General features: G+C 46.5%; 1 protein-coding gene across 1 annotated transcript in view; it reads right to left on the bottom strand.

Annotated features, from left to right (window-relative positions):
* Positions 1 to 6264: 6264 nt before the first annotated feature.
* LOC103071511 (protein SEC13 homolog) overlaps positions 6265 to 12739 on the bottom strand; it is a 15403-nt gene continuing 8928 nt past the window's right edge. The window contains 4 exon segments of the mRNA XM_082930976.1: positions 6265 to 6526; positions 6528 to 6690; positions 7142 to 7293; positions 9963 to 10078. Coding sequence (XP_082787102.1) covers positions 6265 to 6526; positions 6528 to 6690; positions 7142 to 7293; positions 9963 to 10078 — 693 coding nt within the window.

The following is a 12739-nucleotide window of genomic DNA, read 5'->3' as shown; positions in this document are numbered from 1 at the left end:
ACATAGTTTTGGAAGTTTTAGCCACAGCAATCAGAGAAGAAAAGGAAATAAAAGGAATCCAAGCCGGAAAAAAAGAAGTAAAGCTGCCTCTGTTTGCAGATGACATGATACTATACATAGAGAATCCTAAAGATGCTACCAGAAAACTGCTAGAGCTAATCAATGAATTTCGTAAAGTAGCAGGATACAAAATTAATGCACAGAAATCTCTGGCATTCCTATACACTAATGATGAAAAATCTGAGAGTGAAATCAAGAAAACACTCCCATTTACCACTGCAACAAAAAGAATAAAATATCTAGGAATAAACCTACCTAAGGAGACAAAAAACCTGTATGCAGAAAATTGTAAGACACTGATGAAAGAAATTAAAGATGATACAAACAGATAGAGAGATATACCATGTTCTTGGATTGGAAGAATCAACATTGTGAAAATGACTCTACTACCCAAAGCAATCTACAGATTCCATGCAATCCCTATCAAACTACCACTGGCATTTTTCACAGAACTAGAACAAAAAATGTCACAATTTGAATGGAAACACGGAAGACCCTGAATAGCCAAAGCAATCTTGAGAACGAAAAACGGAGCTGGAGGAATCAGGCTGCCTGACTTCAGACTATACTACAAAGCTACAGTAATCAAGACAGTATGGTACTGGCACAAAAACAGAAAGATAGATCAATGGAACAGGATAGAAAGCCCAGAGATAAACCCACGCACATATGGTCACCTTATCTTTGATAAAGGAGGCAGGAATGTACAGTGGAGAAAGGACAGCCTCTTCAATAAGTGGTGCTGGGAAAACTGGACAGGTACATGTAAAAGTATGAGATTAGATCACTCCCTAACACCATACACAAAAATAAGCTCAAAATGGATTAAAGACCTAAATGTAAGGCCAGAAACTATCAAACTCTCAGAGGAAAACACAGGGAGGACACTCTATGACATAAATCACAGCGAGATCCTTTTTGACCCACCTTCTAGAGAAATGGAAATAAAAACAAAAATAAACAAATGGGACCTAATGAAACTTCAAAGCTTTTGCACAGCAAAGGAAACCATAAACAAGACCAAAAGACAACCCTCAGAATGGGAGAAAATATCTGCAAATGAATCAACTGACAAAGGATTAATCTCTAAAATTTACAGGCAGCTCATGCAGCTCAATAACAAAAAAATAAACAACCCAATCCAAAAATGGGCAGAAGACCTAAATAGACATTTCTCCAAAGAAGATATACAGACTGCCAACAAACACATGAAAGAATGCTCAACATCATTAATCATTAGAGAAATGCAAATCAAAACTACAATGAGATATCATCTCACACCAGTCAGAATGGCCATCATCAAAAAATCTAGAAACAATAAATGCTGGAGAGGGTGTGGAGAAAAGGGAACCCTCTTGCACTGTTGGTGGGAATGTAAATTGATACAGCCACTGTGGAGAACAGTATGGAGGTTCCTTAAAAAACTACAAACAGAACTACCATATGACCCAGCAATCCCACTACTGGGCATATACCCTGAGAAAACCATAATTCAAAAAGAGTCATGTACCAAAATGTTCATTGCAGCTCTATTTACAATAGCCCAGAGATGGAAACAACCTAAGTGTCCATCATCAGATGAATGGATAAAGAAGACGTGGCACATATATACAATGGAATATTACTCAGCCATAAAAAGAAACGAAATTGAGCTATTTGTAATGAGGCAGGATACTGGAAATGCATTTAAAATGAAAAGACCAGCAACTTAAAACAACCTTGTTTATATATAGACCGCTATATCAAAACCTCATGGTAACCACAAACTGAAAATCTACAATAGATACACACACAAAAAAGAAAAAGGAATCCAAACGCAACACTAGAGTTAGTCATCAAATCACAAGAGAAAACCAAAGGAGGACGGGGAGAAAAAACACCTACAAAAACAAATCCACAGCAATTAGCAAAATGGCAATAAGAACATACATATCAGTAATTACCTCAAACATAAGCAGATTAAATGCTCCAACCAAAAGACACAGACTGGCTAAATGGATACAAACTTTCAGTTATAAAATAAGTAAGTCATGGGGATGTGAGGTACAGCTTGGTGAATAGTTAATACCTCAATAAAAAAAAGAAGTGATTAGTTAATACCTCAATAAAAAAAAGAAGTGATTAAAAAGATAATTACTGGTAAAAAAAGAGAATGAACACATCTATCATCCCCAAGTTTCCTGGGATCCCTTTGCAATCCATCTCTGCTGCCCACCTCCCTACGCTCAGCAACCACTGATCTGCTGTCACTACAGTTTGCTTTTCCATACTATGAAATCACAGTATGTACATTTTGTCTGATTTTTTTCCAGTCAGCATAATTATTTTAAAATTCATTTATCTCGTGTTTATCAGTAGTAATTTCTTTTTATTGCTAGGTAGCATTTCTGTAGTATGGATATACCACAGTTTGTTGACCCATTCACCTGTTCATACACATTTGGATTATTTCCAGGTTTTGGCTATGAAAGTTGCTATGAACTTTTGTATTTAAGTCTTTGTGTGAACTTGAAAGTCACCTTCGCTAGTTATAAATCCTTGGCTCACACATTCTTTCCTTGAGTGCTGTAAATGTGTTCTCCATTTTCTCATGCACAGATCATTGCTGTTGAAAAGCCAGATAATCCAATTGTTTCCCTTGTAAGTTACATGGCTCCTTTTGCCTAGATGCCCAAAGGACTTTTTTTTTTTCCTTTAAGGCCAGTAATTTCACTATACTTAGGCCTTTTTGCTGATGATTCTGGGTTGATAGTCTTAAGTATAGGGTATGCTCTCTCAATATGTAGTTTCAAATATGGTTTTTAAATTTTAAGGTAGTTTTCTTGAATCAGTTTTTAGTATTTGTTCTGTTTTCTTCTCCTGGACTCCTAATATTCACGTTTGATCTCTGCTTGTCTTCACCTTTTGTCAAAATCTTTTTATTTCTTCAGTTTTTCTTTTTTTCCTTTTTCACACTATTTCTCTTAAGGCATTATCTGTTGTGTTTATTTGCTCTGGTATTCCTTCTAGTTTAGTCTTTATGTATGAAATAATTTTTAATTTCTAACTCTTTCCTGAGTTCTGTCACCTCATTTCTTCTGAGTCTTTCTAATTTTGATTTATGCTATTTTTTAATGTCTTGTGTCATTAAAAAAAAACTCTCTTAGCTTGATTGGGAATAGCGGGTGACAACTGGTTCTGTTTTTGTGGTCATGTCTTTCTTTCACTGCCCGTGAGAATATTATTTTGCATATTCATTTTTTCTTAAAGGAAAAAGCTTTCTTAAAGGAAAACTTCTGAGATTTCACCTCAAATACTTCTTTTTTATTTTTTATATTTTTGCGGTACGCGGGCCTCTCACTGTTGTGGCCTCTCCTGTTGCGGAGCACGGGCTCCGGACGCGCAGGCTCAGCCGCTCCGCGGCATGTGGGATCTTCCCGGACCGGGGCATGAACCCGTGTCCCCTGCATCGGCAGGCGGACTCTCAACCACTGCGCCACCAGGGAAGCCCTTCTTTGTTATTTTTAAGTGAAATTAGTTTTCCTGATCAAATGAGGTTCAGGAAAGCCTTTCTAAGTTCAGAAGTGTCTGTTTTTGTGTAGTAGTAACAAATGTGACAGCTTGCTTCTGGGATTTCATGGCTCTGTTCCTCTCCCCCACTCTGGTCTATATCCTCTCTTTCCTTTCAGTGCGTGTCCCTCTCTGGCTCTGTGTCCCTCTGCTCACAAGGGGCACTATTGTGGAAGCAAGCCCAGTGGGTCATGAGGGTCTGATTTCCCCAAGTCCCTTTAGTCTTTCTTTTGGTGGGCCCCCTGCGCTCACCTGGTATGAGGTCATGCAACCCCCAGGCCCCATGTCAGTTCTCCAAAGAAGACATAACAAATAGCCACTAAGCACGTGAAAAGATGCCCAACACCATTAGTCACTGGAGAAAATGCACATCGAAACCACAGTAAGGTGCTACTTCACACCCACTCGGATGGTTATCATCAAACAGGAGAGACAGAAAGAAAGAAAAAGAAGACGACAAGTGTTGGCAAGGGTGTGGCGAAACTGCAATCCTCATACGTTGCTGGCAGGAATGTAAAATGGTGCAGTTAACTTGGATTAACAGTTAGCAGTTCTTCAAAAAGTTAAACACAGAGATTCCATGACTTGGCAATTTTACTCCCAAGTAGTTACCCAAGAAAGTTCAAAACACAAAAACGGAGGACACACAAATGTTTGTAAGAGCATTATTCATAATAGCTAAAAATGATCACTAACTGATGAATGGCAAAATAAAATGTGTATATTCACACAATGGAATATCATTCAGCCATAAAAAGGAATGAAGCACCGATATATGCTATGATATGGATGAACCTTGAAAACATGCTATGTGAAAGAAGTCAGTCACAAAAGACCACACACTGTATAATTCCATTTACAGGAAATGTCCAGAATAGGCAAATCCATAGAGATAGAAGGCAGATTAGCGTTGCTTGGGGCTAGGGGTAGGGTGGGGTGGAGAGTGACTGCTAATGGGGTTTCTTTTTGGGTGATGAAACAGATCTGGATACTAGCAGTGAGAGTTGTACAACTTCGTGAGTATATTAAAAACTACAGAACTGTATACTTTTAAAAAAGGGTGAATTTTATGATATGTGAATTTTATCTTAATTCTAAAAGAAGTTACAAACAAAACTACAAAATTCCTGTCCTCAAACAGCTGCTGTTTGCCAACTGGCCAGCAATGCTTCCCAGTGAACACCTCTTGGCTCCTCTGGGGGTACTCCTCAGGTGTGGTGGAAGGCATCGCATTACTCCTTCCTCCTGCTCGGATGCCAATACCTCAGTCTTGCGGCTGTCGGTGGTCCACTGCTCTCTGCTTGTATTTTGGAGTTTGAGGAAATACCTTGCTACCCAATTTTGTTGTTAACTGTTGTTCAGGAGGTTTTGGTTTTGCTACCGAGTTGCTCTGCTGGTTTCTATGCAAAGACTGGAAAAGACTCAAGCACTATGCTGCCATTCCCCACCATCTTCCCAGAAGCCTCCCAGCCTATTCAGTTTTGCAAGTTAGTCAGCAGATGGGGATCACAGGGTCCCAAGTAACAGGACCCTGAGACAGGCTCCTGGGGCCTTGAAGGCTGGGCAGGCTGTGGACCCCCTGAATCTGAGAACTGCAAAATACAGTGTCAAACTTGGGGCTGCTGACTTCCATCTGCATAGTTTTCAGAAGTGCTGAGGCCATGAAAGCTGGACTGCTGTGTAGACAGAAGGTAGATGGATTTCAGGGTTCTAACCTCAGCACAGTACCTTCTCTAAGTCACTTACTTTTTCTAAGCCTCACTTACCTAATTGTAAAATGAGAACAGGACTGGTGACCTTGCAAATCTGCACATTTGTTATTTTTTCTTTCATTCACAAACATTTGAGAGGATTACATGACATACAGCAGACGCTCAAGAAATGTGAGATTTCCCCTCACTGTCCACCATGCTTGCTTTCTTTCTTTTTTTAATTTATTTTATATTTGGCTGCGTTGGGTCTTTGTTGCTGCGTGCGGGCTCTCTCTAGTTGTGGCAAGTGGGGGCTATTCTTCATTGTGGTGTGTGGGCTTCTCATTGCAGTGGCTTCTCTTGTTGCAGAGCATGGGCTCTAGGCGCGCGGGCTTCAGTAGTTGTGGTGCACGGGCTCAGTAGCTGTGGCTCGCCGGCTCTCGAGTGCAGGCTCAGTAGTTGTGGCGCACGGGGCTTAGCTGCTCCGCGGCATGTGGGATCTTCCTCGACGAGGGCTCGAACTCATGTCCCCTGCATTGGCAGGTGGATTCTTAACCCCTGAGCCACCAGGGAAGCCCCACTGTGCTTTCTTGACTGTTTTAACCTTAATGTCCAATGACTACAAGTAGAGGACTAAATTCCTATGATGATTTTTTTTTTTTTTTTTTTTTGCGGTAGGTGGGCCTCTCCCTGGGGTGGCCTCTCCCGCTGCGGAGCACGGGCTCCGGACGCGCAGGCTCAGCGGCCATGGCTCACGGGCCCAGCCGCTCCGCGGCATGTGGGATCCTCCCGGACCGGGGCACGAACCCGCGTCCCCTGCATCGGCAGGCGGACTCTCGACCACTGCGCCACCAGGGAAGCCCCCTATGATGATTTTTAACACCACTCAGTTCCAGGGGTCCCAATGACCACTGCAGGCCATGTCAACTTGAGGTGTCCACAGCAAGGGGGGCAGTGAGGCAGCCTACTGCTGCCACCTTGCCAGTGCCCCGGCCCTCCCCGACTTGGAGGAACCAGTGCCAACCCTGCCATGGGCTGAATGAGGCTGGGGCAGCCTGGCCTCCCTGGATGCAGCCTGTCTGGCTTCAGAGCAGAGAGGCTCAGAGCTGCTCTCCCAAGCATGTCTGATCAGCAGCCCCCTCCCCTGGCCCACCGCACAGCAGTGACACTGTTCCTGCCACTCTCTAAGGAGTGAACAGGGGACACGAGGCAAGGCCACAGAGCTACCCCCTATACACAGGGAGGGGGACACTTACAGTGTGAGCATTGCTGATCTTCTTCACTTCCCACTGGCCCAACCCGGTATAAGTCAGCAGAGAGACGGCTCCATCCGAGCTCCCACAAGCTAGCATCAGGCCGTAGTCATGGGGCGCCCAGCACACAGAGTTTACTGCAGGAGGGAGGGAGGAGCAGTGAGCAGACTTTCAGTTCTGAGACTGACTGTTTTACTAAATTTCTAAGAAAAAAAAATTGTAGGGATCACCAGGGGGAGGTTGTAATTTTGTCAATTAAGGAGATTTAAAACACCCATCACTACTAATATCGTCATAAACTAAAGCCTATCTTATAATCTGAGAACAAGGCCAGTACTTAAAATGAATAAACCTTAAAAAACCAAAAATCTCGCTATGTTGTCTTTGCTTTTCTCATTTTGCTTTGGATTGGCTTTAGGTCTTAAGGCCTTACCTCTGCTGTGGAAAGAGTAACAGAAAAGCAACCGAAGCCCAGGGGACAAACGACGAGCATCACAAGGGGAAAGCCGAGGGTTAGCCAAGACAGAGGCCTCCCCTCTCCCCCAGGGCCCCTCTGCCCGCCGCCCTCTCCCGCCACACTCAGTGCACCTGAGGAGTCGTGTCCCGTGTGCTCATGCGTCTTCTCCCAGGTGCCATTTTCCTCTTTCCAGATAATGACTTTCCGGTCATAGGAGCAGGATGCCAGGACATTGCCATACATGGGGTGGGCCCAGGCCACTTGCCACACAGGACCCTCATGGCTGCAAGGGGAGAAGGTCAGAGGTGCTCAAATGGGCCAAAGGAATCCACGGTGCTCTGCCAGCCACTACTTTGGACAGAAGTGAATGGCTTCTCAGGACAGAACTGCCTACAAATTTCAAAAAGGAGAGCTGTGTATAATGTCACTCCAAAAGGGGCCGTCATTGGGCAGTGAGGACCCTGAGGCTGAAGGCGAGTCAGCCCCTCTGTCCAGAGCCCTCACCTACCCCAGATGGTGGCCAGCATAGCCTACGTGTACTGTCATCAGCACAGTCACCAACAGATCCAGGGTTTACCCCCACAAGTGCTCAGGATATATCTGTAGGTGAATCACTACTCATCTTCCCAGACAGTCACCTTCTTGAGGAGGCAGTGACTATTTCATTTTGATACCTGCCACTACTCTTTTAACTTTATCAACAGGCATGTCTCTCTCTTCTCTTCCCACCTCTGTGCGTTCACTGTCTGACCACGTACCCTGTGCCAGGCTCTGTACTGGGGCCGTACCTCAGAACGGGGGGCACCCAGCACACAAGAGGTGGATGGCACAGAGGGGATGCTACAGGCTCTTCCACACCCATTCCACACTCACTTGCTGCTTGACTTTAGGCCAGGGCCATATCCTCTCTTTGGCTTTGTCTCTCAATAGAGGTGTCAACAAGACTTCTTTCACATGGCAGTCACGAGGGAAATGTTTGTGATAACTCAATAAAGAGCTTACAGCAGTGCTTGGTGCAAGAAAAGGAAAAAGCAAAAGCTTGACGCCTGCTAGCTCTGCGGCTGCTCCCTGCTGCCCATCCACCCGGGGCCGCCGACACTCAGAGTTCTCCTCGCTCCAGCTGGGACAGCGGTCCAGCCCCAGCCTCTACAAAGGAGCTGCTAATGAAACTCTTGTAGACTCAAACGTCCTACGATCAGCGAAATTTTAACTGAGGGAATAAAGAATGGGGGCCCCAATTTATTACCCTCCAGTATTTTTCATACTCAGAGCAGAAGAAAAACGCAGAGCAGAGGACCAAGTGACAGCAGACGATGCAGCCCCCGCCAGTGCTGGCAGCCAGGCCTCGCCCTCAGAGCTCTCCGCTCAGCCACGGGCTGCTGAGCAGGGAAGGCGGCATCTGGCTCCTGAGTCACTTGACTCCTGACACTCAGGAAGAGGTGGAACTTCTAGGCCTATCTCCTGAAACGGCTACTGACTTAGCTATGTCTTTTTTAACCCATTCACAAACATGTACTGAACACCCACTTGTCAGCGACTCTTAACTTCTCTTGTGCAGTCTGGTGAACGTTATGGTCCCTTCTCAGAATAACGGATAAAATACATAGAGCTAGGATTATAAAGAAAACCCAATTATACTGATATACAGTTATCAAAACGTTAAAGAACAATTTATGTTATTAGTGATACGTGTGCTTCTCTGTTAACACTTTAAGTAACAAACTCTAGTGGCAAGTCTAATAACCATTCTAACTTCAAAGTAGTGATGAGCATAAACGCTGTTTTGAGAAAGCTACAACCGTCATGTGATATAAAAATACCTGTGACGGTCTTCCCTAGTGGCGCAGTGGTTAAGGATCCGCCTGCCAATGCAGGGGACACGGGTTCGAGCCCTCGTCCAGGAAGACCCCACATGCTGCGGAGCAACTAAACCCGTGCGCCACAACTACTGAGCCTGCGCTCTAGAGCCCACGAGCCACAACTACTGAAGCCCGCACGCCTAGAGCCCATGCTCCGCAACAAGAGAAGCCACCACAATGAGAAGCCCGCGCGCTGCAATGAAGAGTAGACCCCGCTCACCGCAACCAGAGAAAGCCAGCGTGCAGCAGTGAAGACTCAACGCAGCCAAAAATAAATTTATTAAAAAAAAATCTATGACTCCTATTGGTAACAAAGTGACAGGTACTATGAATACTACTGTAGTTCCTGGCCTATAGCCATTAATTGAAGGAAACGCTAAATATCAGAGTCACTGAAAATAGAGAGGTAATTTTTTCCCTTTCCCAGTTCACCACCTCCTGAATTCTACCCACAGAACACTTGGAGATCCACGGTACCCAGGTTAAGAACCCCATCTACCTGAGGTAGTGAACTGAGGGAAAGCACTAGAGTGTGGCCACAGAACTGAGAGCCAGGATCTCAAGAATCTCAACAGGGAGAAAGGTAAATGAGACATTTGCAAATATTCACTGAGTACCTACCATGGGCAAACAGGCAGAATTATGGGATTTATATAATTACTATTACATTCTTAGATCACCAGCCTTGAGTCACTTTAGATCATGTGGTAGCTAAACTTGTTTTAAAAAAAAAAGTTAGTCTCCCACTTTTGAAAATAGCAGTGGCCGCTGGACGCTTGTTGCAAGTAGGCTCTACCTGGGCGGAGACAGCGGCAGCCTGTGTTGGGGGTGAGTGGGTGGAGGCTCTGAGAGCCTATAACTGACTCCCTCGCCCCAGGTCTGCCAGTGGGCATTTGGGCGGCAGAATTGAGATTCGCTCCTGGCTCCATCGGCCTGGGATACCTGATGAGGGCAGCCGGCTGGCTGGGACCAGGTGTCCTCTCCGCTGACTGTACTGTGTTACTGTGGGCTGCTCTGATCTGGCCCTCAGCCCTTCCTGCCATGTCTGAGAAGCCCACTCTCTGAGACCTTGCCCGGGGTTGGGTGCACTCACCCCCTGAGGTCGGCGATGAGGATCTGCCCTCCGTTGCGCACGTCGAAGATCTTGACGGACCTGTCCGATGAGCAGGTTGCCAGGCGGGTGCCGTAGTAGTCCATCTGGGCATCATGCTGCAAAGAGAGGAGAGCTCGGGAGGCCGGCAGGCTGGGCAGAGCGGGGTGGCGGCAGTCACCAGGACTGAGTCTAGGAGGGACCAGAATCTACCTGAAGTTAATCAAACCTCAAAGAATCATCACTATCAGGCAGGAAGCTAGCATGTCAACGTTCTCACTTCTCTGACAGGTAATTTCCTTCTGAAAGGGACAAGAAAAACCACACCCAGCTGCTTTTAGACCCTTTACATCACAGGGGAAGTCCTTCCCGGTCCTGTTCTGCACGGTGGGTATACGGGAGAAGAGAAGCTTGCCTAGCTTCCCTCTTCTTCCTCCCTCCTCAGGCCCCACTGTGTTCCGAGGCTCCGTGGGCCGCCAGGGAGGTTTGGTTCAGCGCCAGAACCCAGGGCTAACGCTGACCCAAAGAAGCAGGCCACTGACTGCCTGCAGGCCCCAATCAGGTCCTCCATGATGCACGTGTGGCCTGCACACAGGGTCCCATTCAGACCTTTAGGCTCCTTCTTCCACCCATGGTCCTGGATCCTCTGTGGACCTTTGTTCCTGGGTTTCTACTTGACCTTTTCCCTAGTAGTGTGCCCAGTACCCCAGACTCTCCACTCATGCCTTAAATGTCACTGGTCCCATCACTGATGAACCGACTTCATCGATGCTGCCTGGCCATTCAGACCTAGGGCTGGGCCCTGCCCACAGCTCCTTTTCCATCTGGGCGATGGCTCCTCTGAGCCAATCCACCTGCTGCCTCACTGTACTTACTGGCCCCTCCTGTTTGCTGGCCCTGCCTATTCCAACGGATGACACTTTCTTCACTGTTGCACCTTGAGGGTTTCAGGAACTATTAGCTGTCACTCCTGCGGTCATCAGGGGCAATCACATCCTTTCAAAGGGAAGCAATCATTTCGTCTGCTTCAACATTCCTTCCCCACCTCCCTACCCAAGGAAAACATCCTGATTCTTCTTGGGAGGCCAAGCCCCTCCACCATTCCAGGTCTTGGCTTGCTGGGAGGCAGGCAGGGCAGGTGCTGTGACAGCTTCTCTGCAAGTGTTTTTCTGAAGCACTGCTCCTGCAGAGTGCTATCACACACTTTGGGAGGAAGGAGGGCAAAGAACCTAAGAGATTTAAATCCTATCTCAAGTTGTCTGCTGTGCAACCTCAGAAAAACTTCCTAACACCCTTGAACCTAGTTTCCTTATCTTTAAATGGACCTGATGATGGCATCTGCTTCGAGGGTTGTTATGAAGGTTAAATGAGAAGTATTCAGCATGGGGTGTGATGCACAGTGAGCATGCAGACGTTAGTCATTACTACTTTGTCTCATCTGTTCCCCAAGATGAACCCACAGAGAGAGGTAGCAGCACATCCATAATTTTCCCCATCTTAGCTATGAGGAAATCAGGGCTGGCTCAGAAAAGTTAAGAGATTGACTATGAGTTTGGTTCAAGACGGCAGAGTAGAAGGACATGCCCTCACTCGCTCTTGCGAGAGCACTGGATTCACAACTAACTGCTGAACAATCGTGGACAGGAAGACGCTGGAACTCACCCGAAAAGATACCCCACATCCAAAGACAAAGGAGAAGTCACAGTGAGATGGTAGGAGGGGCACAATCACAATAAAATCAAATCCCATAACTGCTGGGTGGGTGACTCACAGACTGGAGAACACTTATACCACAGAAGTCCACCCAATGGAGTGAAGGTTCTGAGCCCCACGTCAGGCTTCCCAACCTGGGAGTCCGGCAACGGGAGGAGGAATTCCTAGAGAATCAGATTTTGAAGACTAGTGGGATTTGATTGCAGGACTTTGACAGGACTGGGGGAAAGAGAGACTCCACTCCTGGAGGGCACTCACAAAGTAGTGTGCACATGGGGACCCAGGGGAAGGAGCAGTGACCCCAGGGGAGACTGAATCAGACCTACCTGCTAGTGTTGGAGGGTATCCTGCAGTGGCAGGGGGTGGCTGTGGCTCACCGTGGGGACAAGGACACTGGCAGCAGAAGTTCTGGAAAGTACTCCTTGGTGTGAACCCTCCCAGAGTCCATCATTAGGCCCACCAAAGAGCCGGGTAGGTTCCACTGTTGGGTTGCCTCAGGCCAAATAACCAACAGAGAGAGAACCCAGCCCCACCCATCAGCAGACAAGTGGATTAAAGTTTTATTGAGCTATGCTCAGAGCAACACCACTCTACCCACCACCAGTCTCTCCCATCAGGAAACTTGCACAAGCCTCTTCCACCAGAGGGCAGACAGCAGAAGCAAGAACAACTACAATTCTGTAGCTGTGGAAGGAAAACCACATTTACAGAAAGACAGACAAGACGAAAAGGCAGAGGACTTTGTACCAGATGAATGAACAGGATAAAACCCCAGAAAATCAACTAAATGAAGTGGAGACAGGCAACCTTCCAGAAAAATAATTCAGAATAATGATGGTAAAGATGATCCAGGGGGCTTCCCTGGTGGCGCAGTAGTTGAGAGTCCACCTGCCGATGCAGGGGATGCGGGTTTGTGCCCTGGTCTGGGAGGAACCCACATACCGCAGAGTGGCTGGGCCCGTGAACCATGGCTGCTGAGCCTGCGCGACTGGAGCCTATGCTCTGAAACGGGAGAGGCCACAGCAGTGAGAGGCCCGCGTACCGGAAAAAAAAAAAAAAAAAAAAAA

Source organism: Lipotes vexillifer, unplaced genomic scaffold (assembly GCF_000442215.2).
Source record: "Lipotes vexillifer unplaced genomic scaffold, Lipotes_vexillifer_v1.1 scaffold3384, whole genome shotgun sequence".
Taxonomy (NCBI): Eukaryota; Metazoa; Chordata; class Mammalia; order Artiodactyla; family Lipotidae; genus Lipotes; species Lipotes vexillifer.
Note: the sequence above shows the minus strand (reverse complement) of the source record. Positions and strands in the feature narration are given on the sequence as shown.